Here is a 26,075-nt window from a genome sequence, read left to right as displayed (position 1 = left end):
CCTCCTTCCCCCCCCTCCCCTTTCCCTCCTCCCCCCCCCTCCCCTTTCCCTCCTTCCCCCCCCTCCCCTTTCCTCCTTCCCCCCCCCTCCCCTTTCCTCCTCCTCCCCCCCCTGCACTCTCTCCCCCCTTTCCCTCCTTCCCCCCCCTCCCCTTTCCCTCCTTCCCCCTCCCCTCCCCTTCCCTCCTTCCCCCCACCTCCCCTTTCCCTCCTTTCCCCCCCTCCCCTTTCCCTCCTTCCCCCCCCTCCCCTTTCCTCCTTCCCCCCCCTTCCCGCCTGACCCCACGCTCACATTCCCGCCCTTCTCCTTCCCCCCTTCCCCCTTTCCCTCCTTCCCCCCCTCCCCTCCCTCCTTCCCTCCTTCCCCTTCCCTCCTTCCTCTTCCCCCCCCCTCCCCTTCCCTCCTTCCCTCCCCCCCCTCCTTTCCCCCCCCTCCCTTCCCTCCTTCCCCCCCCTCCCCTTTCCCTCCTTCCCCCCTCCCTTTCCCTCCTTCCCCCCCCCCTTCCTTTCCCTCCTTCCCACCCCTCCCTTTCCCTCCTTCCCCCCCCTCCCCCTTTACTCCCTTCCCCCCTCCCTTTCCCTCCTTCCCCCCTCACCTTTCCTCCTTCCCCCCCTCGCCCTTTCCTCCTTCCCCCCCCTCCCCTTCCCTCTCCCCCCCTCCCTCTCCCTCCCTTCCCCCCCCTCCCCTTTCCCTCCTTCCCCCCTCCCCTTCCTCCTTCCCCCCCTCCCCTTCCCCTCCCTCCCCCTCCCCTTCCTTCCCCCCCCTCCCCTCCTTCCCCCCTTCCCTTCCCTCCCTTCCCCCCTCCCCTTCCTCCTTCCCCCCCCTCACCCTTTCCCTCCTTCCCCCCCCCTTCCCCCTTCCCTCCCCCCTTCCCTCCTTCCCTCCCACCTCCACTCCCTCCCCATCCCCTCCCTCCCCCCTCCCTTCACCTTCCCTCTCCCTCCTCACCCCTCCCCTTTCCCTCCTTCCCCCCCCTCCCCTTTCCTCCTTCCCCTCCTTCCCTCCTTTCACCCTCCCTTTCCCTCCATTCCCCCCCTCCAACCTTCCTCCTTCCCTCCTTCCCCTCTTCACTCCCACCCCCTCCCCTTCCCCTCCTTCCCCCTCCCTCTTCCCCCTCCTTCACCCCCCTTCCCCCTCCCCTTCCCTCCTTCCCCTCCACAATCCCCTCCCTCCTCCTTCCCCACCCCTCCAACCTTCCACAACCAACCCCAAAACCACAAAACCCCCAACCAACCCCCACAAACCCACAACCCACCTACTCCACCAACACCCCAACCAAACCCCTCCCAACCCTTCCCCTACCCTACCTCTCCCCACCACCACAACCCCACCAAACCTTCCCCAACCAACCCACAACCACTCCATCCTCCCCCTCCCCTTCCTCCTTCCTCCCCCACCCCCCTTCCCTCCTTCCCCCCCTCCCCCTTCCTCCTTCCCACCTCCCCCTCCCACCTTCCCCACCACCCCAACCACCAACCCACCAACCCAACCAACCACCTCCACTTCCCCCTCAACCCACAACCACCACCCACCAAACACCCTCCACCAACCCCACCACCCCACCAAACACAACACACCCACCCTTCCCACACCCTCACCCCAACTCCTTCTCCCCCTTCCACCAATCCCACCTTCCACAACCCACCCTCTCCCCCAACCCACCTACCCACCCCCTTCCTCCTTCCCCCCAACTCCCAACCTCCCCCTCACCCCTCTTCCCTCCACTCCCTCCTCACTCCCCCCCTCCCCTCATCCCACCTTCCCCCCCTCCCTTCCTCCCCCTCCTCCCTCCCTTCCCACCCTCCCCTTTCCCTCCCTTCCCCCCTCCCTTTCCCTCCTTCCCCCCTCCCCTTTCCTCCTTCCCCCCTCCCCCATCCCCCCTACCCCCTCCTCCCTCCCTTCCCCTACCCCTCCTCCCTCCCCCCTCCCCTTCCCCCCTCCCCTCCCCCTTCCCCCCCCCCCTCCCCCCTTCCCCTCCTTCCCCCCCTCCCCCTACCCCCCTTCCTCCCCCTCCCCTACCCCCTTCCTCCCCCCTCCCCTTCCCTCTTTCCCCCTCCCCTTCCCTCCTTTCCCCTCCCCCTTCCCTCCTTTCCCCCTCCCCCTTCCCTCCTTCCCCCCCTCCCCCTTCCCTCCTTCCCCCCCTCCCCCCTTCCCTCCTTCCCCCCCTCCCCCTTCCCTCCTTCCCCCCCTCCCCCTTCCCTCCTTCCCCCCTCCCCCTTCCCTCCTTCCCCCCCCTTCCTCTTCCCACCTCCCCTCTTCCCTTCCCCTTCCTTCCTCCCCTCCCTCTCACCCCCCTCCGCATCCTTCCCCCTCCCTCTTCCCCCCCTCCCTCTTCCCCCCTCCCTCTTCCCCCTCCTCTTCCCCATCCCTCTTCCCCCCATCCCCGTCCCCCTTCCCCCCTCCAGTGAATGCGTCTTCAAAAACTTCTAAAATGCTTTTACATCCCCAGAATAGTATTCCCAGCTGATGTAATTATTTCTAAAATGGCACTGGGGCAGACTTGTAAAGCATGTTGTGTGCATTGTGATTGGCGGTGTTGTATGAGAAATGGGGCCAGAAGCATCGGGAATGAATGCTCTCTCTTTCGTCATTCGTGACATAGCAATTCTATCACAGTTTCCAATGCTGACAGTTTTCTGTTGATGTGGCAACTTTGTGAGTATAAATGATATTAATCAGCTTGTGTCATTATGATTTGCTTTGTTAAAAAGAGCTCCTATGTATTCAAGGGAAATTCTCATTTTTATTAAAATGGTACTTTTCTGTCAGATTTCATGGGTCTTCGGACAGGACATAATCTGAGATTTAGGCTTATGACCTGGCTGAACAATTTCCTATCAAGCTAAAATACAAACAATGTGATGTTGTAAAGGGTGGACCTCTCAAACAGCATAAGTACTTTTTCTGTATAAAAATTAGCAATACAGTTAAGCATATATATTTATTATTTTTGTTTTACTTACAACTTGACGACTATCCTTCAGTCTTTCCTTCTCTTGGGCTAAGATTCTATTTTGTCCACACTCTGCCTGACCAGAGACATATCACATAATTATCTTTCCAATTTGTAAGTTCTTTGAACGTTAACCAAATTTTTTTAAACTGTTTATTCTGTATAAATATGGGACGAGACAAAATTCTTTTTTTTAATTCTTTTGTGGGATGTGAGTGTCACTGGCAAGGCCAGCATTTATTGCCCATCCCTAATTGCCCTTGAACTGAATGGCTTGCTAGGCCATTTCAGTGGGCATTTTAAGTGTCAAGCACTTTGCTATGGATCTGGAGTCACATGTAGGCCAGACTGGGTAAGGACGACAGATTTCCTTCCCTAGAGGACATTAGGTTTTTACAAAAGGTTTTTTCAAACCTGTGTCCCCAGAGCATTAGCATGGTCTCTAGTTTACTAGTCCAGTGACATTACTACTACACCAGCGCCTCCCCAATTCCCAATGACAAAACAGACAGTAATTCAACTGCCACTTTCCCAATCTTGTAAATTCACTCGTATTAATAAATTATAATATACAGTCTCTGCATTAATGATTTAGTTTAGTACAATTCAGCTGCATAGTAAAGAAACTAACCCTGCCTTGACCAGTACTTTTCCACTCAAATGACTCTTCCATTCACTGATCCCAAAGACATATAAACACTTTTCCAAAATGTGGGCTTCCATGCAAAGGCTAGACAAGATTTGTTAAGTGCAGCAGTTCTATTGACAATGCTCCACCAGGGGAAAAGTTTGGAATTAGGAAATGAGTTTTTAATATGTACATATAAACTTAAATCACCAGGTTCCAGTCAATATTACTGAAAAGCTCTTGGTGCAGAATGGAGTTTTATCCCACAATTACTAACAATGTTCTGACTTGCCTAATTTTCCCTGAAATCACATGCATGCATGGAACTAAGGAACATCAGAGAATAAGAAATAGGAGCAGGAGTAGGCCATACGGCCCCTTGAGCCTGCTGCACCATTCAATAAGATCATGGCTCATCTGATCTTGGCCTCAATTTCACTTTCCCACCTGTTCCCCATAACTTTTGACTCCCCTGTAGTTCAAAAATCTGTCTAACTCGGTCTTCAATATATTCAATGACCCAGCCTCAAGTGCTGTCTGGGGTAGAAAATTCCTAAGATTAACGACCCTCTGAGAGAAGAAATTCCTCCTCATTTCCATCTTAAATGGGAGACCCCTTATTCTGAAACTGCCCCTCCCCCCAGTTGTAGATTCCCCCACGAGGGGAAACATCTTCTCACAGGGAATCAAGGGATATGGGAAGCGGGCAGGAAAGTGGAATTGAAGCCCAAGATCAGCCATGATTGTTCTGAATGGCGGAGCAGACTCGATGGGCCATATGGTCTACTTCTACGCCTATTTCTTGTGTTCAGTACCATTAGTGACTCAAGCTACAAAAGCAGCAAGACCTGGACAATATCCAGGCTTGGGATGATAAGTGGCAAGTAACATTCGCACCACACAAGTGCGAGGCAATGACCATCTCAAACAAACAAAAGAGAATCTAACCATCTCCCCTTGATGTTCAATGGCATTACTATTGCTGAATCCCTCACTATCAACATCCTGGCGGTCACCATTGACCAGAAACTGAACTGGACCAGCCACATAAATGCTGTGGTTACAAGAGCAGGTCAGAGGCTGGGAATTCTGCAGCGAGTAACCCCCTCCTGTCTCCCCAATGCCTGTCCACCATCTGCAAGGCACAAGTCAGCAGTATGATGGAATATTCTCCACTTGCCTGGATGGGTGCAGCTCCAACAACACTCAAGAAGCTCGACACCATTCAGGACAAAGCAGCCTGCTTGATTGGCACCCCGTTCACCACCTTCAACATTCACTCCCTCCACCACCGATGCAGTGGCAGCAGTGTGTACCATCTACAAGATGCGCAACAGCAACTCACCAAGGTTCCTTCAACAGCACTTTCTAAACCCGTGGTCTCGGCCACCTAGAAGGACAAGGGCAGCAGATGCATGGGAACACCACCACCTGCAAGTTCCCTTCCAAGTCATACACCATCCTGACTTGGGATTATATAGTCGTTCCTTCACTGTCGCTGGCTCAAAATCCTGGAACTCCCTTCCTAACAGCACTGTTGGTGTACCCACACCCCAAGGACTGCAACAGTTCAGGAAGGCAGCTGACCACCACCTTCTCAAGGGCAATTGGGGATGGGCAATAAATGCTGATCTAGACTGCGATGCCTACATCCCTTGAACGAAGGGAAAAAAAAGCTTTTCTGGATATGCAATTGTACCTGATATATAATAAAATTCACAGGTTGGTTTTAAAGGAGCAACGTAAATAGGCTCCAAGCATTTACAGCATTTGAGGGCACTTGTAGCAAGGTTCTGAAAATTGCCAAACTAATTGTTAACTGATGCTGGGGTCTAGAAAAGTCCAGAAAATGTTGCCTTAGTGGAGGGGTCGAACCAAAAGATTATCAATATCTTGGCCTCTTAAGATGTTGATAAATGGAACAAAAGCTGATGTAATGGAGACACTGGTGATTGGCTGACATCTGGCTTCCTGCTGGGCAAGTTTATCACCTTAGCCAGGCCTTCATGATAAGATGCTAAATAGAGTAACAAAATACCCCAAAAGTGAGAGAGAGGAAGCTGAAGAGTGACTCACAAGGAGTTACTTTTATAAAGTTCTTCTGAAGGATCTAATAATAGCAGAAGGAAAAAAAAGGATCATTTTAATAGCATCCAACCAACGGTCCAGGTGGTCAGCTAAGCCTTGCCCAGCCTACACAAGAACTTGAGTGCCAAAGGATCCTCAACCCAGAAACTCAAGAATATTAAATGATTGCAAAAGAACATTTAATGATAGTGCTGTGACTATGACCAAATCCTTTAGTAAAACATCCACCAAAAATAATCAGTGACTCTGTAGAAAAAAGATTGACTTGATAATCATAGAATGGTTACAGCACAGAAGGAGACCGTATAGCCTGTTGTGTCCCTGCTGGCTCTCTGCAACAGCAACTCAGCTAGTCCCACTCCCCCACCCTTTATCCATAGTCCAGAAAATTTATCCTCTTCAAATAATTATCCAATTCCCTTTTGAAAGCCACGATTGAATCTGCCTCCAACACGCTCAGAAATCAAGGCTGACACTCTTGTGCAGTACTGAGTGAGTGCTGCATTGCCGGAGTTGCCATCTTTCAGATGAGACATTAAACCGAAGCCCCATCTGCTCTTTAAGGTGCCATAAAAGCTCCCATGGTGCTAATTTGAAGAAGAGCAGGGCAGTTATCATAAGGACATAAGAAATAGGAGCAGAAGTAGAGCATACGCCCCATCAAGTCTGCTCTGCCATTCAGTACAATCATGGTTGACCTTGGGCTTCAACTCCACTTTACTGCCTGCTCCCCATATCCCTTGATTCCCTGAGAGACCAAAAATCTGTCTATCCCAGCCTTAAATATATTCAGTGATAGAGCATCCGCTACGCTCTGAGGTAGAGAATTCCAAAGATTCGCAACCCTATGACTGAAGAAATTTCTCTTCATTTCAATCTTAAATGATCATCCCCTTATCCTGGGACTATGCTCCCATGTTCTACATTTTCCAGCTAGGGGAAACACCCTGTCAGTTTCTACCCTGTCAAGCCCCTTCAGAATCTTGTAAGTTTCAATGAGATCACCTCATTCTTCTAAACTCCAGAGAATATAGGCCCAATTTACTCGGCCTTTCATCATAGGATATCCCTATCATCCCAGGGATCAATCCAGTGAACCTTCGCTGTACTGCCTCCAATGCAAGCATATCTTTCCTTAAATATGGAGACCAAAACTGCACACGGTATTCCTAGTGTGGTCTCACCAAAGCCCTGTACAATTGTATTTATTCTTATACTCCAATCCCCTTGCAATAAAGGCCAACAAGCTATATGCCTTCCTAATTGCTTGCTGTACCTGCATGCTAACATTCTGTTGTCCTTGTATGAGCACACCCAAGTCTCTGAGCATCAGAGTTTCAAGTTTCACGCCTTTCAAAAGATATTCTGCTCTTCCACTCTTACAACCAAAGTGAATAACCTCACACTTTCCCACATTATACTCCATTTGCCATCTTGTTGCCCACTCACTTAACCTGTCTATCTCTCTTTGCAGCCTCTCTATGTCCTCCCCACAGCTTACCTTTCCACTGAGCTTTGTATCATCAGCCAACTTAGATACATTGCTTTCTGTCTCTTCATCCAAGTCATTATTGTAGACTGTAAATAGCTGAGGCCCCAGCACTGAGCCTTGCAGCACCCCACTATTCACTGCCTGCCAACTTGAAACCCATTTATGCCCACTCTCTGCTTCCTGTTTGTTAACCAATCCTCTATCCATGCTATTACCCACAATAGCATGAGCCCTTATCTTGCCTATTAATCTTTTATGTGGCACCTTATCGAATGCCTTTTGGAAATCCAGGGTATATGACATCTACTGGTTCCCCTTTTTCTACCCTACTAGTTACATCCTTAAAAACCTCCAATAAATTTGTCAAACAGGATTTCCTTTTAGTAAAACCATGCTGATTTGTTCTAATCACACTATGCTTTTCTAAGTGCATTGTTAAGACTTCTTTAATAATAGTTTCCAGCATCTTCCCAACGACTGATGTTAGGCTAACTGGCTGTAGTTCCTGTTTTCTCTCTCCCTCCTTTCTTGAAAAGAGGTGTAACATTTGCCAACTTCCAATCTGATGGGAGCATTCCTGAATGTAAGGAATTCTGGAAAATCATAGCTAGCACATCCATTATTTCTGCAGCTATCTCTTTTAGAACCCTAGGGTGTAGGCCATCTGGTCCCGAGAACTTGTCAAATTTTAGTCCCTCAAGTTTCTCAAATATTTTTTCTTTGCTGATATCAATTTCCTTAATTTCCTTACTCTTTTTAGTCCCTAGGTTACTGCCTATTTCTGGTATGGAACTTGTGTCTTCTACTGAGAAGACAGACACAAAATATTTGTTCAATGCCTCTGCCATTTCCTCATTCCCCATGATGATTTCTCCTGTCTCTGCTTCTAAGGGACCAACGTCTACTTTAGCTACTTTCTTCATTGTGCAATCATCCGCGAACATCTCCACTTCTGACCATATGATGGAGGGAAGGTCATTGATGAAGCAGCTGAAGATGGTTGGGCTTAGGACATTACTCTGAGGAACTCCTGCAGAGATATCCTGGGACTGAGATGATTGACCTGCAACAACCACAACCATCTTCCTTTGCTCTACGTATGACTCCAACCAGTGGAGAGTTTTCCCCCGATTCCCATTGACTCCTGTTTTGCTAGGGCTCCTTGATACCATACTCAGTTATATGCTGCCTTGATGTCAAGGGCAGTCATTCTCACCTCACCTCTGGAGTTCAGCTTGTTTGTCCATGTTTGCACCAAGGCTGTAATGAGGTCAGATGGCCCTGGCGGAACCCAAACTGAGTGTCACTGAGCAGGTTATTGCTGAGTAAGTGCTGCTTGACAGCACAGTCACCAACACCTTCCATCACTTTGCTGATGATCGGGAGTAGACTGATGGGGCAGTAATTGGTCGGGTTGGGTTTGTCCTGCGTTTTGTGCTCAGGACATACCTGGGCAATTTTCCACATTGCTGGATAGATGCCAGTGTTGCAGCTGTAATGGAACAGTTTGGCTAGGGGCGCAGATGGTTCTGGAGCACAAGTCTTCAGTACTATTGCTGGAATGTTCTCAGGGCCCATAGCCTTTGCAGTATTCAGTGCCTTCAGTCGTTTCTTGATATATGGAATGAATCGGATTGGCTGAAGACTGGCATCTGTGATGCTGGGGACCTCAGGAGGAGGCCGAGATGGATCATCCACGTGGCACCTCTGACTGAAGATGGCTGCAAATGCTTCAACCTCGTCTTTTCACTGATGTGCTGAGCTCCCCCATCATTGAGAGTGGGGATATTTGTGGAGCCACCTCCTCCAGTTATTTGTTTAATTGTCCACCACCATTCATGACTGGATGTGGCAGGACTGCAGAGCTTAAATCTGATCCGTTGGTTGTGGGATCGCTTAGTCCTTCTATTGCATGCTGCTTCCACTGTTTGGCTTAAAAGTAGTCATGTGTTGTAGCTTCACCAGGCTGACACCTCATTTTTAGTTATGCTTGGTGCTGCACCTGGCATGCCCTCCTACACTCCTCATTGAACCAGGGTTGGTCTCCGGGCTTGATGGTAATGGTAGAGTGGGGGACATGCCAGGCCATGACGTTACAGATTGTGGTTGAATACAGTTCTGCTCCTGCTGATGGCCCACAGCGCCTCATGGATGTCCAGTTTTGAGTTGCTAGATCTGTTCAAAATCTATCTCATTTAGCACGGTGGTATACGAGCGGTCGATATAGAAGGAAGAAGGTCTTGCATTTCTATAGTGCCTTTCACAACCTCAGGACATCCCAAAGAGCTTCAAAATGTTATGTAAAAGTACTCTGCAGCACAACAAAAGTATTTAAAATACATCTCAGAATAGTCTGCAGGGGTTTATTTGTTTGTCTCCTAAAAATGTAACAGTCCTGTACATACTACTTGGTGAGTTTGTGTTCAAAGGCAAATGCTAGAAATCCAAGCACCAATAACAAACCTCGTAATTCCTTTGAAGATGGTTGTTCTAGCTGTAGTCATGAAGGACCATGGGCATCTCTCTCCATTAGAGAGACACAGTTGGTAATGTACAGCTTGGGGGTCACCACTCTGCAAGCATGGGGCAAGACGAGGAGGCAGGCCTCCATGAGCTACCACATGGGAACTGAACCCACGCTGTTGGCACTTTTCTGCATTACACTTTGGCTGTCTAACCAACGGAACTAACTGACATAAAAACAAGAAATGCTGGAACCACTCAGCAGGTCTGGCAGCATCTGTGAAAAGAGAAGCAGAGTTAACGTTTCGGGTCAGTGACCCTTCTTCGGAACCCCTCACCCTGTGAAGATAGGTGCTGAATTAATCACAGAAGTGTAGGTTCTTGCAATATTTCTTCAATATTAATGTACAATGCAATAAAGAATGATTGGTGAAAGAACCAATGGTGACATGATTAGGATCTGGAATGCACTACCTTGAATGTGGTGGAGGCAGACTCAATCGTGGCTTTCAAAAGGGAATTGGATAAGCACCTGAAGAGAGAAAACTTGCAGGGCTACAGGGAAAGGATGGGGGAGTGGGACAAGCTGAAATTTTCTTGCAGGGAGCCAGTCTCCTCTGCTTTAACCATTCTATGATTCTATGAAGAAGGTTCCAAAGGAATGCCAATAAGAGGATAAACACATCATTACAGGATCTTTGGCTAATTTGACAGTGCAGAGTCTGGACGGATGCATACAATCAGCCATTATTAACAATTTGGAGTACACGGATCATAGAGTTCTTTGCTATAAGCTGTGCGGTGGGCTGCACAGCAATCCAGAACGTACTGCGCAGGCAAAAAACAGGACGTGCACAAGGAATGCTTTCTTTAAGATGAGCACGTGCGCTGCCACGCAGCAATCTTAAAGAGACCATGCAGTGCGACAAACAGGCTGCACACAACAAAGAAAAATTAGAGGGAATATTGACTGTAAGTTTTTTTTTTAACTGGTTTGATCTGGTTTGCTGTAGCTTTTAAGCATGCTTACGAACCTCACAGCAAGCTAATTCATGTTGTAACCGTGTTTTCAACATTTAAGAATCCTTCAAGCACGCAAAGATATAATTCATGACCTCAGTGCCACACTTGAAAACATTTCTGTGTGTTTTTATTTACATATCTGTTATATATTATATATGGCGAGTGGTCTCAACAATCCAAAGCTATTGTGGCTCTGCAGTCAAAATGTTACAGAACATAACATTACATGACAGGGCCACAGGTAGGAAAAAAATAGAAACACACCTTTGAAACACACAGAAAATTGTTTTTAAAAAAAGATGATAAGCACACAGCTACATTTTTTGAACTGCCACATTTGTCTATTATCGGCTGTGGATAATCTTAGAATGACACAGCACAGAAGGAGGCCATTCAGCCCATCGTGCCTGTGCCAGCTTTGAAAGAGCTATCGAATTAATCCCATTTCCCTGCCCTTTCCCCATAGCCTTGCACAATACAATACAATATTGTCCATGACCTTTGAGCTGCAAAATGACTCACAAAGTATGTTTTGAAACTATCTAAAAGGCACCCTTGTTACATCAATATGAAAGCAAAATACTGCGAATGCTGGAAATCTGAAATAAAAGCAGAAAATTCTGGAAATACTCAGCAGGTCAGGTGGCATCTGTGGAGAGAGATACAGAGTTAACATTTCATGTTGATGACTTTTCATCAAATCTGGAAAAAGTTAAAGATATAACAAGTTTTAAGCAAGTAAAAAGCAGGGAAAGGGGGAACGGGTGGAAAGAGCAAAAAGGAAGGTCTGTGATAAAGTAGAAGAGATTAAATGATTAAAGGGATAATGGTGCAAGGCAAAAATAGATGGTGATGGAACAAGTAAAGAAACAAAAGATGGATCTAGAAGAGATGTAAATGACAATAGCAGAATCATTACCAACAGCTGTTGTCCAAAAACAATAAAAAACAACAAAAAAAACAGAGCTGAAGTTATGATCTGAAATTGTTGAACTCACTGTTAAGTCTGGAAGGCTGTAAAGTGTCTAACTGAAAGATGAAGCACTGTCGCTCAAGCTTATGTGTGGCTTCATTGAACAACATAGGAGGCTGAGGTCAGAGTGGGAGTGGGCAGAGAATTAAATTGATAGGCGACCAGATGTTTGGGGCCACATTTATAGACTGAATGGAGGTATTCCGCAAAGCAGTCACCCAATCTGCCTTTGGTCTGCCCCGTGTAGAGGTGACTGCATTGTGAGCAGCTAATACAGTATACTAAATTGAAAGAAGTACAAATAAATCGCTGCTTCACCTGGAAGGAGTGTTTGGGGCCATGGATGGTAGAAAGGGGGGAAATAAAAGGGCAAGTGTTACATCTCCTGTACTTTCATGGGAAGGTGCCATGAGAAAGACAAGGGGTGTTGGATGCAAGGAGTGGACCAGGGTGTCAATCAGGGAACGGTCCCTTCGGAATTCTGAATGGGGAGGGAAGGGGAAGATGTGTTTGGTGGCATCATGCTGGAGGGAGCTGATATGGTGGAAGATGATCTGGTGCATGTGGAGGCTTGTGGGTGGAACGTGAGGTCGAGGGGAACCCAGTCATGGTTCTGGGAGGGAGGAGCAGGAAATATATCCGGTGGTTGCGGGCCCCGTCAACCATGGTGAGGACGGAATCCTTGGTTGAGGAAAAAGGAAGACATTAGAAGCACTGGTATAGAAAGTGGCATCATCAGAACAGATGTGACAGAGACAAAGTGGATCAATTGGCCTCCTGGCAGGCGGCTGATCTGCCAACTTTCGTGCCACTGGCAAAATGGCTGCAGGTAGACATTGGGCACCCCCAAACCTTCCCGCCTCATTTTACCAGCCTTCCTGCCTCCCCAGCCTATCCTCAAAAGGCTGGTAAAAATTCAGCCCAATGGCTGGATTGCCTTCAAAGGAGGAGCCCCACCGCTGCCCTTACCGACCCCGAGAGGAGGCCGCCAGGGTTTACCTGGTGGTGTCTTTACGCGGCAGTGGGCCCCTGCGCCTTCTACAAAATTGAGGTGGAGGTGGGAAGAGGCCACTTAATGGCCTCAATTAGCCTGGGGTGGGAAGGCTGTCCTTGGCCTTCCCCGCTTCCGACAAAATGGCAGGGGTCCCGGGCAACATCAGGAATAGTCCACCTACCATTTTGTTTGTTTCCTCCGCCTCCATGCCTGCCTCCAACCGTTTGTTCCTCTCCTCTGTTCAGAACCCTTCCATTTCCCTTCCTGCTTCCCTTTCTCCCACACTTCTTTCTTCCCCCTTTCCCTCATACCATCCCCCCTTCTCCACTCCTCACCTCCCACTGTCCCCCTCCTTTCTTCCTCCTCCTTTCTTCCTCCTCCTCTCCTCTTAACTTTTAACATTTCATCACAATTAACTCCATCCTTATGCCTTTCACACATAATCCTAATGACATTACTTCTCAATATACTTGACTTAATTTATTCCCTAAAGTGTTGTAATATTTATTGAATTAAACAGCCATTATGTTCATATTTATATAGGGTCCCATGACTATGATTAAAGAAATGATGTGGAAATCATCCTAATAATGTAAAATATAAATGTGTTTCTTATTTCTCTGTGACACAGAAAAACTCTTCTCCACTGTGGCCCAGATGTGAATTAAATAATTTTGGCCAGTTATCCCAGTGTGATTTTCATTGACTGTGTGTGTGTGTGGCTAATCTTGTCAGCCAGATTACACAACTCAATTTTCTACACTGGAAAATATTGTTGAAATGTGCTGACCTTAATATTCAATCTCTGCAGTAAAGTGGATGCTCATTTTTATTTAACAGCTGTCGTATCCTAGCTCAGTACATATTGAAACGGCAGGAAATGGTGATGTCAGCACTTCTGTAAAGTTAATAAACTCATATGCACACAAAATTTATTATTTCTTGTTACCAAATTCCTTTATATTCTATTTTAATAACTCTGTTCTACAAATATACCTTCCTAACCAGTAAATGTATCTTTTATCATTCACAATCTGAGTTATTAATACAGTAAACAAATTTATCATTGCATCTCCACTGTTGCGCACTTACTACAGTGGAAATGTGATTGTTGCATTTTATAAATTTGCCAATCATAACAGGAATTGTAAGGATTACTAATATTTGGATAAGAGCAAACTTAATTTTGTTTGCATGCCACTTTCACACGCAAGTGCAATTCTTTAGGAGAATGAGTATTTTGCAGCAGCAATGGGGAGAGAGCAGAGTGATGGGCATAGTTTTGGATTGCTCTGGCAATTGGTAGCGTAAACAAGATGGGAAAAATAGTCTCTTTCTGCATGGCAAACATCTATAGTTCTATCCAGTGTCAATTGACAAGAACACAAGCTTCCCTAATGGCTCAGTGAATCAATACATCATCCAGGAAGGCTTATGCTCAATCCTAGGCTTGTGTTAGCTGGGGCAGTAGCAGTGGTGATGTTGGGACTCTACAATTAACCTTCACAACTTAGCTAGGAGAGAAATCATCCTGGCTTTGTGCTCCTGATCACTGTCTAGTGGTCCTTACTTAAGCACTGAACTCAGCCACGAAGACCCTATGATCAGATAACTAGTCAACACTCTCAGCCTCAGCTTACATTTCAAGAATTGCCAATGGAACCATTCATTGGCTCTGTTTCATGAGAAGAAGGGTGAGAAAGAAGTTATAGAAAGAAAACATAAGAATGGGAACTAAAGAGGTATCTGAGATGAACTGAGAATTCTTCTGTCTTTGCTGCAGATAAATCCATATTACAGTGAATGAATATGGTTGATTGAAAGTTACACTGTTGTTTACTAAGCAGGATGAAAATGTCGATGTGAAGGAAAGAGAAAACCCACTGGCCTGGAAGTTTATTTCCTTTTCCCAGCTGTCTGATCTTGTACAACTAACGGTGGATGGAGTTCAAAAGTAAGTACTAAACACATCAAGGGTTGGCTTGGAAACTGTTTATCACGGTGTACTTACATGCAAAACTGCATCCATCTGGCAAACATTATCCAAAAATAAATTGCTTTTGAAGATTCAGGACAGTACTTATTTCCCCAACATTGTCACCCATCCCTCTTGGCGTCTCCAAACCATGTAACAGTACTGTTGAGTCCTTAGTCAGGTCCTTTGCTTATAAGTATGACGTTTGTAAAAATTTAACAAGAAGACTTAAAGTAGAATATTTGGAAAGAATGTCACAGGCTGCAGAGTTACAGAAGTAGGAACATCTAAGTGGGCTTTAACAAAATTATAAATTCATCTGCTTTGGTGAGCAACGTGATAACAAGTTTTCCGCCAACGTTTAAAGCATGAGTAATAACCTAAACATTGGATTTACAAACTGGGCTCAATAAAAGAATGCGAGGAGTGCTCTTATAACATTAGATGTTTGTCCTTCTAGCTTCATATTTCCATATTCACTGTCTTACATTATTCCTATTGGTGTACGTTAATGGGGAGGGGGAGTTTTTACTGCAAGGATAGCACTATTTTCCATTTGGAACCAGGGCTGCACTCAGTGAAAAATATAAGTTTTTAAGGGAGACCAAATGGAAGTATTAAGAATTATGAAAGGGTAAATAATGGAAGATTCTTTTCAGTAATTAGTTATTTAGCATCAAGTCCAGAGTAGTAGTAGAAGCATAAAAGGTGAGGTTTGAATTTTTTTTCATGCAAAAGGTAATTAGAATATGAACCACAAGGCTTTTGAAGCCAGTTCAGTCACAACATTTCAGAGGGAATTAGATATACATAAAGAAAAATATTAAAGGGTACTGCAGGAAAATGGGACAAGTAGATCACTCTGGTGTGGAGCTAGCAATAATGCAGGCATAATGAAGCAAAATGGCCTCCTTCTGTACCGAAACTATGAACAAGAACAAATGTTATGGCATTTATTGTGGCATGGTATAACTTCTGCACACTATCAGATCCCATGTTTCCACACTGTTATTTGGCACTGTGCAGCTTCAAAATCTGGTTTTGAAAAGTTGTGCACTGGAATACCAGTGTAATTGAGGTGAAAGTTTCTGAAAGCAATGTATTTGCTTACCAGCTGTTAATTTTCATGACTTCCGCTGTTCCCCTCTGTCCAATCATGCTGGAGTTGCTGCTGTTTTTTTCAGTTACTAAGTTAATGAAGCCCATCAAATATTCTACCTAAAATTATAATGAACGAATGCTTTTTAGTTAGAGCTAATGGCCCCGATATTTGTAGTAAGGTTTGTGGGTGGGATGGGGGACCCAGAAATCTTGGGAGCCTGTAGTTTCTGCTGTATTTAACGGCTGGACCTTATTATCATTGTTTTATGTCATTTACCACCTGCCAGCTGGCTAGATCAATGAGGTGTGTTGGGGTCATGTTTCGCAATTTTAAATTTTTAACTGTAAGCCCCCCCCCCGCCCCCACACCAACCCAACCTGCTCCTACCCATCGTGGGAGAGGTTAAAATTCTCCTGCTTCCAACATTGTATCTGACTACTTAGTTATTAGTGCCCCCCTCAAATCTAAATCGGGGGACATAATCACTGACCAACGCAAACAGATGGACCGCTGGGTTGAGCACTACCTAGAACTGTACTCCAGGGAGAATGCTGTCACTGAGACTGCCCTCAATGCAGCCCAGCCTCTACCAGTCATGGATGAGCTGGACGTACAGCCAACCAAATCGGAACTCAGTGATGCCATTGATTCTCTAGCCAGCGGAAAAGCCCCTGGGAAGGACAGCATTACCCCTGAAATAATCAAGAGTGCCAAGCCTGCTATACTCTCAGCACTACATGAACTGCTATGCCTGTGCTGGGACGAGGGAGCAGTACCCCAGGACATGCGCGATGCCAATATCATCACCCTCTATAAAAACAAAGGTGACCGCGGTGACTGCAACAACTACCGTGGAATCTCCCTGCTCAGCATAGTGGGGAAAGTCTTTGCTCGAGTCGCTCTGAACAGGCTCCAGAAGCTGGCCGAGCGCGTCTACCCTGAGGCACAGTGTGGCTTTCGTGCAGAGAGATCGACCATTGACATGCTGTTCTCCCTTCGTCAGATACAGGAGAAATGCCGTGAACAACAGATGCCCCTCTACATTGCTTTCATTGATCTCACCAAAGCCTTTGACCTCGTCAGCAGACGTGGTCTCTTCAGACTACTAGAAAAGATCGGATGTCCACCAAAGCTACTAAGTATCATCACCTCATTCCATGACAATATGAAAGGCACAATTCAACATGGTGGCTCCTCATCAGAGCCCTTTCCTATCCTGAGTGGTGTGAAACAGGGCTGTGTTCTCGCACCCACACTTTTTGGGATTTTCTTCTCCCTGCTGCTTTCACATGCGTTCAAATCCTCTGAAGAAGGAATTTTCCTCCACACAAGATCAGGGGGCAGGTTGTTCAACCTTGCCCGTCTAAGAGCGAAGTCCAAAGTACGGAAAGTCCTCATCAGAGAACTCCTCTTTGCTGACGATGCTGCTTTAACATCTCACACTGAAGAGTGCCTGCAGAGTCTCATCGACAGGTTTGCGGCTGCCTGCAATGAATTTGGCCTAACCATCAGCCTCAAGAAAACGAACATCATGGGGCAGGACGTCAGAAATGCTCCATCCATCAATATTGGCGACCACGCTCTGGAAGTGGTTCAAGAGTTCACCTACCTAGGCTCAACTATCACCAGTAACCTGTCTCTAGATGTAGAAATCAACAAGCGCATGGGTAAGGCTTCCACTGGCCAAGAGAGTGTGGGAAAATGGCGCACTGACACGGAACACAAAAGTCCGAGTGTATCAGGCCTGTGTCCTCAGTACCTTGCTCTACGGCAGCGAGGCCTGGGCAACGTATGCCAGCCAAGAGCGACGTCTCAATTCATTCCATCTTCGCTGCCTTCGGAGAATACTTGGCATCAGGTGGCAGGACTATATCTCCAACACAGAAGTCCTTGAAGCGGCCAACACCCCCAGCTTATACACACTACTGAGTCAGCGGCGCCTGAGATGGCTTGGCCATGTGAGCCGCATGGAAGATGGCAGGATCCCCAAAGACACATTGTACAGTGAGCTCGCCACTGGTATCAGACCCACCGGCCGTCCATGTCTCCGCTATAAAGACGTCTGCAAACGCGACATGAAATCGTGTGACATTGATCACAAGTCGTGGGAGTCAGTTGCCAGCATTCGCCAGAGCTGGCGGGCAGCCATAAAGACAGGGCTAAATTGTGGCGAGTCGAAGAGACTTAGTAGTTGGCAGGAAAAAAGACAGAGGCGCAAGGGGAGAGCCAACTGTGCAACAGCCCCGACAAACAAATTTCTCTGCAGCACCTGTGGAAGAGCCTGTCACTCCAGAATTGGCCTTTATAGCCACTCCAGGCGCTGCTTCACAAACCACTGACCACCTCCAGGCGCGTATCCATTGTCTCTCGAGATAAGGAGGCCCAAAAGAAAGAAAGAAAGTGCATGGCAACCTGGCAATGGGGGGAAGGGGGGAGGCTGTGGGGTGGGTGAGTGTTTCAGGTTGGATCCCAAGGCTGTAGGATTCCCCAAAAAGTAAAACTACCTTTTTCATGTTTTGTTAATTTTTTGCATTTCTTCACAACAACATATCCAAGGGTAAAATCAGTTAAAATCAGATGCGCAAAAGAAAAGTCCCCCTAGAAACAGAAGTAGCAGTACAAGAAATAAACAAAACAACATGGTGAAGTTTTAACACATGTTCTGGAACCAGCCTCATTTTATATACAAGGCCATTCAGAGTGAGAAGTTCAGCCACTGGCTTTAGTGTAATAGCTTTCTCCAGAAATTTGCTAAATTCATATTTAAGAAAAAAATCCTTTGGAACATGAGTTATCTTTCAGAGGAACTAATGCTTGTATTTTCGGGAATAAGGAACTGTTCCAGGAAGCCAGCTGGAGCTTTGACTTATTTCACTTGCGGTTTTGTCATATGGCAGTGTTTATGGTACTTTTTTAAATTTGAGCCAAGGATAATTATACTCTTGGATACATTATAACAGCAGTTGTTCAGAATATAAGTGTACATTTGCTCCCAAAAGTAATTTGTACCTCACAGAAGTAAACTTCAATCATTTATTTATTTATTATGAGATATAATACTATTTAAAGGTATTCTTCAGTTTTCTTAAACTTTAACATAGAATAAAGTTAAAACTTGGTTGAAGTGTACAAGGCTATTTGTATGTCTGATTGGCTCTCACCATCTTGTGTTAAGATTTCATGGTGCAAATTAATACCTGAAGTGTAATAGGGCAATAAATATATGCCATATGTCAAACACCATGTTCATAGCAATAAAGAATAAAAGATGGATCAATTTGAGTTACAAGGCAGTAAAATAATACTTAATTGGCTATTTTAACTTTTAAATCTATATCTTCATATTCTGGAGCACCACATCTTAGGAAAGACATCAAAGCCTTGCAGAGGATGCAGAAGAGATTTATTAGAATGGTATTAGAGATAAGGGAGTTTCCGTTATATGGAAAGACTAGAGAAGCTGGGATTGTTCTCCTTAGAGCAGAGAAGATTAAGGAGAGATTGATTAAAGGTGTTCAAAACTTTGATAGAGCAGGCTAATGGAATGTTATCCTTTTACGTGAGGAATTGAAAATAAAAATAAGGATGTTATGCTTCAGTTCTACAGGGCATTGGTGAGACCTCATCTCAAATACTGTGTACAGTTTTGGTCTCCTTATTTAATGAAGGATGTAAATGCATTGGAGGTGGTTCAGAGGAGGTTTAATAGATTGATACCTGGAATGAGTGAGTAGTCTTATGAGGAAAGGTTGGACAGATTGGGTTTGTTTTCACTGGAGTTTGGAAGAGTGAGGGGAGACTTGATTGAAGTTTATAAGATCTAAATGGTCTTGACAAGTTGATGTGGAGAGGATGTTTCCTATTGTGGGTGAGTCCAGAACTAGGGGGCACGGTTTTAAAATTAGGGGTCGCCCTTTTAGGACAGAAATTAGGAGAAATTTTTTCTCTGAATGTTGTGCGACTTGGAACCCTCTGCCTCAGAAGGTGGTGGAAACGGGGTCATTGAATATTTTTAAGGCGGAGGTAGATAGAATCTTGTTAGGCAAGAGAATTAAAGGTTATCGGGAGTAGATGGGACTGTGGAATTTGAGACACAAACAGATCAGCCATGATCTTATTGAATGGCGGAGCAGGCTCAAGGGGCCGAATGGCCTATTTCTGCTCCTATTTCTTATGTTCGTAGATGGGGAGAAACAGTTTCCAATGGCAGGATTGTTGGTAACTAGCGGACACAGTTTTAAAATAATTGGCAAAAAAGCCGGGGTAGATTAGAATTTTTTACTCAGCAAGTTGTTGTGATCAGAAGTGCACTGCCTGAAAGTGTGGTGGAAATAGATTCATTGCAAAAGGAATTGGATAAATTCTTAAAAATGAAAAATTTACAGCACCATGGGAAAAAAGGCCTGTCCCTCATGAATCCATGCTAACTGCATGATTAGCTCATGCCTTTGTATATATGTATTTACTAGCTTTAGCCTGTATTATCAACTCTAGAAGTTAACCTGCATCCATTCTAAAATTAATTAACATTTATTATTTCCTGGCTCATCCTTTTTCCTTTTAGGGATGCAGCAGTTGCCACCCTCTACTTCTTCAGCAAAGTTCAAGGGCAGAATGTTTGGGCCTCACCGAGGTCAGGAATGGAGGTGAATGGGGCCTGAAAATACCGGATTGCGTGCTGGTTTCCCGACCCTATTTCCAGCACCGGCCATTTTAGGAGAGGCAGGGATGCCTCCCCCACGATTAGGCAGCCAGTTAGGCTTCTTATGAGCCTTGTTAAGGACAATCAAAGGAGGTCAACTGGAATTTTCCATTCATTCTCCAGCTTCCTGACATAATGGGGACGGGGGTTGGGGTGGTGGGGGTGCACCCAACGGCAAGCCGTCGGGGGGGCGGGCCAATGCTCCAGGCAGGCCTACAGGCCCTCCCTGCCTGCTTGGGTGTGAGTGCAGAGGGAATTTCCCCCCCCCCCCCACCCCCCTCTTGGGAATGAACTTCGACTGTACCTGAACCATCTCCTCTTTAAAGCAGCCCATCGTTCAATTAAAAAGCACTTTTTAAAAGTGCTTCATCCCTCATGTTTGTGGGTATTGGTAATGTCAATTCTTCTATGTTTAAATTATTTAATATGTACTACATTTAGAATTTTGGATTACTTTTGAATGAATTGTATTTACTTTAATTTACTAGTACTGAATAATTTTTGTTTTGATTCCACATTTGGCATTTCTCTCACCTCTGAGTCAAAAGATTGTGGGTCAAGCCCCACTGCAGAGACTGGAACATATAATCTAGGAGTGTTATATTATCGAAGGTGCTGCTTTTTAGATAAGGCATTTGACTGTGGCCTTGTCTGCTCTCTCCAACAAATCTAAAGATCCCATGGCACTTTTTGAGGAAGAGCAAGGGAGTTCTCCCACTATCCTGGTCAACATTAATCCCCCATCAAACACCCCCAAAACAAATTATCTGATCATTTACCCATTGCTGTTTGTGGGACCTTGCTTAAATTAACTGTGTTTCCCTACATTACAAGAGTGACTATACTTCAGAAGCACTTCATTGACTGTAAAGCACTTTGGGATATCCTGAAGTTGTGAAAGGCGCTAAATAAATGCACCTTATTCTCATTTTTGTTTTTTTTATACCCAACTAAAACAATAGTAGAGCCTTAGATGCTATAACAAAATATAATAGACTCTATAATAGAAATAGAACAGCTGGACCATTTCAACAGGTTAAGATGTACAGTACCTCTTCTTTCACATAACAAAAGCCTTTGTTTGAACAAATGTAATACCACCATCACTCGATTTTATTCAATTGCACTGAATTACGATGCATTGTATTTTGAAGATGTATGTTACCCTGAAATCATATTCTGTGGAATGTTGTTTTGACCTATTGTAATTTCGCTATTTGTTTCTATTCAATAAAGAACATTGGCAGAAATTCTACAGCTCAAGCAGTACCAGTTTTGCATGAAAGAAGGTGCCCTCTTGGATTATTATGTCTCTGGATTTTTGTGGGCGCAAGAGCAGAACTTTACAATGCTGCAAATATCTGCCTTCATGACTCTATTAAATATCATATTGGAGAACATCAGTGGTAAGTATGATTTAAGTTGATGCAGTACACTTATGAATGCATGATCAATAAGGAGAGAGTAAAGCAATTCAGCAGAAAGTTGTTCTCAGCAATTATAACATATGCCTGTATCAGCTTGTCCCTGTTAATAGGTATTGTTCTGGTCTTCGTACCTACAGTCACTACATTTCATTGTAATTACTTGTGTGTGAAGTGCTGCGAGACATTCTAAGAGACATGACAAGAAAACTTGTTAAATGCAAACTTTTCCATGAAAAAAATAAGAACAAATGCTTGGCTTCCTGCAGTACTGAGTATTGTTACATAACCAACAAAAGAATCTGGAACATTTGTTTTTCTTTTCCTCAGAAATATTATTTTGGTAATGTCTGAATACATGCCAGGATCTTCACATAAATTGGTCCTGCAAATAATTCTTCCACATAATGTATTTAGCCCTTTAAAGTTATTTAACAGATCTTTACAAAAATGATGCCCATACTGATCGTGCTTTTTTGCTCAGAGGAGTTTGATTTTTAAAATGCTTACTTTCCTAGTGGCATCTGTCTGTATAAGTAAAATCACTCTGTCTATTGGTGATCAGTCAGATAGGAACATGCTCCCATCTTGATGTTACTGCTTCACTTTCACACTGACATGAGGAAATAAGTTGGGCTGAGGAGGAAGTAAGGATTTGAGGCTGTAGTATGGAAGGGAATGGACTGCAGTCTGGGAGAGAGTGGCTAGGGGAGTGAGACCAGATCTGGGAGTTACTCATCTGCATCATCTGCAGTATTTTGAGTTATGTGGTTTAGGATTTGGGAACATTGGAGTCCGGGATTACTCAGTGGGATTGCGGGCTGATGCTTGAAAGAACTTTTGGCGATAGCTGGGCTTTGGACGAGAGGCTGCGTCGAAAATACTAGTAGAATGGAGTTGGGGTAAAAGGTCTGATGCCTGTGAGTACCCAGGAGTTCACTGGAGGAACTCATGGGAGTCTTGATGCTGGAAGTACTAGGGGACTAGAGTCTGCCAGCACTGGGAAGGGCACTGAGTTACTCGATCACTCTGGAATGGGGCTCTCAGATCACTGAATGGGAAGCTTTGCTTGCGATTCACTTACATAACATTCTTATCTCTGAATACATGTAACAAAAAATATTAAAATTCAGTTATGCGCCACCAAAAGCTGTCAGCCTCTTGTGCCCTAAAGGGAACTACTAAACCTCCCAAAAAATCTCTTTCATGCTCTTCTTTCATTGTTTCTCACCTCCTCTTTCACTTCTGTATCTGTCTCCACTACTTTTCTCCCCCTATCCCCTCCTGTATGTTTAACTCCCTCTCTCTACTTCTGTGTCACTCTGTCTCTCCTCTCCCTCTTCCCACTTCTGTCTGTCTGGCTTCAACCCAGAACCTTCTGACTCCGAAGCAAGAGAACTACTGCTATGCCAAGGATGAAAATTTCACGGTTGAGAAGGAAATTGACAAAAGTTGTTTTCTATGTTGAATGGGTCAAATACCAGGAGGTAAGTTAAAATTGGGAATTTAGGAGTAACTGACAAAGTCAGGGAGAGCTTTCTCCATTTAAAAGGGTATAAAGTTGTGGAATAAGTTACCAGGCAAGGTCCCTGAAGCAGACCGTGTAAGTGGGTTCAAATGGCAATTTAGATCTGTGCTGGAGAGAGCAGGGATTAAGGGGTGTGGTGAGAAGGTGGGATTGATCTATCAACAAGAGAAGTGCTAGTGGGCTTTTGGTGTTGTGGGTCATAGTGTCTCATCTGCAAGTGACTGATATTGCAGACAAAGACCTTGGTATTATCTAAAGGACGGTGCCTTCAACATTGCAGCACTCCCTCACTAGAACATTGGAACGTCAGCCTAGATTTTGTTCAAGTCTCGAGTGTGTCTTGAACCCACGACCTTCTGACAGTCAGAATGATAGAAGTTCATACTATTTAAAGATTTTAAATATAGTGACGCACGTTTCTCTTAGCACCCTAATTTTCTTCTGACTGCTCCTCACATCGTGCAAAGACCTTGACTCCTTGCTAAGGCACAGTTTCACAGTCACTTGGTGGCCTCTGGTACCTTACCCAAGTGGCCATTAAGAACCTCAACAGTAAATGTCCAGCTGTTCGACCATGGGGGGCTTTACAGCCAAGTTCAGTGCTGACCTCATCCACACACACGCACATTCTAGCAGGGCTCACTGGAATTAGGAGCCGACCCCTCCCCTCCCTTAATGGCGTTGAAGCCATTTGTAGCACCCATGCCAATGGCACGCCTGAGACCAACTGGGAATCAAACCTAGGAACCTCTCATCTGTGTGGCTCAGCTACTGTGTCTGGATTGTCATTTGGGAGAGATGACACACGGTCCTTAAATGGATTTCACCTTCTCCGAGGTACTGCAGGAAAAGAAAACTCCAAACGGAGCAACTAGTTAAGGTCAGTGGAAAGATTGTAATCATGTCAATCTTACCACTTGATAATTGAATTAATAAGATTTTGATGCCACATATATTAAAGGTAACATCTTTAATTTAGCGGTAGGTAAAACAAGCTTTCAAAAAAAATTGATTGTTTGATACTCTCTCTTAATGCTTCATCATTTTATATGAAACGGAACATCTTCTGAGTCAGTCAGTCGCTCACACAGTGCTGTGTTTTATTGCAGAGAAACACTTGCCATTGCTAGATAATTTAAAAGAACTCAAGAAAGTCATGACTGAAATTGTTCAGTCAAGTTCAGAAATGAGTGGTGGCGGGGAATTCTTCACAGTCGACCAAGCCAAGGCCATTATTAGTTACATGAGGATCAGGTACCAGCTCTCTTATCTTCCTCGGTGTCAGTAGCGTCCAAGTTGTAACTGTTCGGCCACAGTGAGGGGCTTTTCTTCAAGATCAATGTCATTTACTCTTTCATATTCAGGGGCATTTTGAATTTTTCTTAGTATAAATTGGAGTAAAACTGAAAAAGATGGACTTCTTCTAGGTTTTCTCAGCTTCCTTATTCTTCTTGTGAACCAACTAAACTTGAAATACCTTGGCATGTCTTAAAGCAAATGTAGTTTAGAGAGAATAGGTTTTGTAGTTACTATGGTCTTTTATGATGTCATCACAACAGATGTCATCACAGTGTAACCTAGGTGAAATGTGAAATCTTGAGAACCAGTCCAGTTCTCCGCATAGGAAATAATGAAATACAAAATGCAGCCAAATACTTCCGCAGCTTCCCTCATCCTGCCATGCTACCCAGCCATTGTCTCTTGCTGTGACTCTCTTGCTCTATCTCTCTTTCTCTCTGTCTCTCTCTCACTCTCTCCCTCTGTCTATCTTTGTGTCATCTGTCTTCTGCCATCCTCATCTCCCTTTCTCTCTGTTCTGTCCACCCTCATCTCTCTTTCACATTGCTAAGCCAGCACGGCTTTACCAACACTTGGTGATTATATATACACACAATGGAAATATATAGTAGTGTTAACACTTTCTGCATTAGTAAAAACTTTTTCTGTCTCCAGCAATGTCAAAGAAGCTTTTTTTTTAAACTTATCATTCACATTAATGCATGTGATGCGATCAGATCTGCCGCAGGAAATCCTCAAGTCACGGAGACAGCAAAATGGAATACACTCCAGCTTTCCATGAGTAATGTCACAGAAGATCTGCTAGTAATAAAAATGGTACATGTGTGCTCATCATCTGTATGTCATGGACGGTTGTCCTAGCTGGACAAGCAGCAGGAGGCCTTGGAAGATGATAGGGAAAGATGATTGGGGACATGTTGTTAAGTTCCACCATGAATGTATGGGACAAGCTGAATGGACAACCTAGACTTTCTCTGTCCCTCATTTTTGCATGTTCCTAGATAACTCTTCTCGTGTACTGTAGAATGTGCAATTTTCAACTCGCCTCCTCGGTGTAAAACTAGAGTTGTGGATCAGCTGCCCGCTATATAAACAGCCTAATTCTCATTTCTGTCTAAAGTGTAAATCTACCACACCAAATATCAGCCAGCTGTAATTGTAGAAGGCAATGAAGTAGAACTGTGCAAAAAAGAAGCCACAAAAAATTAAACGATAGACACACAAACAGGGTAAGCAACTCGGCAAATTTATCTTCCATTTATGGTAGCACAAACTCCTTTCTGTGCCCCACCTCCCCCTGCCATGAAATTACTTTCTGTACTCTGGCAGAGAAGATGGTGGCTGGCCTCTGCCAATGCCGGTTGCCAGAAGATCACAAGCGTAGCTGAGGGTTTGACTTCCCCTCCAGTGTTCCATCCCGTCACTTGATGC

The 26,075-nt window shown here is 44.9% G+C and overlaps 1 protein-coding gene across 3 annotated transcripts in view; it reads left to right on the top strand.

The window, feature by feature from the left end:
* cabcoco1 (ciliary associated calcium binding coiled-coil 1) overlaps positions 1-26,075 on the top strand; it is a 106,794-nt gene that overhangs the window by 2,289 nt on the left and 78,430 nt on the right. The window contains exons 1-4 of one of the 3 annotated variants that reach the window (XM_068053316.1): positions 14,475-14,568; positions 20,256-20,337; positions 21,630-21,799; positions 24,455-24,599. In XM_068053316.1, the coding sequence (XP_067909417.1) occupies positions 14,556-14,568; positions 20,256-20,337; positions 21,630-21,799; positions 24,455-24,599 (410 nt within the window). In that variant the 5' untranslated portion in view covers positions 14,475-14,555. Of the gene's footprint in view, positions 1-14,461; positions 14,569-20,255; positions 20,338-21,629; positions 21,800-24,454; positions 24,600-26,075 lie in introns of those variants that run through there. The other 2 variants (XM_068053314.1, XM_068053315.1) reach the window with 2 other exon arrangements.

Source organism: Heterodontus francisci, chromosome 20, assembly GCF_036365525.1.
Source record: "Heterodontus francisci isolate sHetFra1 chromosome 20, sHetFra1.hap1, whole genome shotgun sequence".
NCBI lineage: Eukaryota > Metazoa > Chordata > Chondrichthyes > Heterodontiformes > Heterodontidae > Heterodontus > Heterodontus francisci.
Note: the sequence above shows the minus strand (reverse complement) of the source record. Positions and strands in the feature narration are given on the sequence as shown.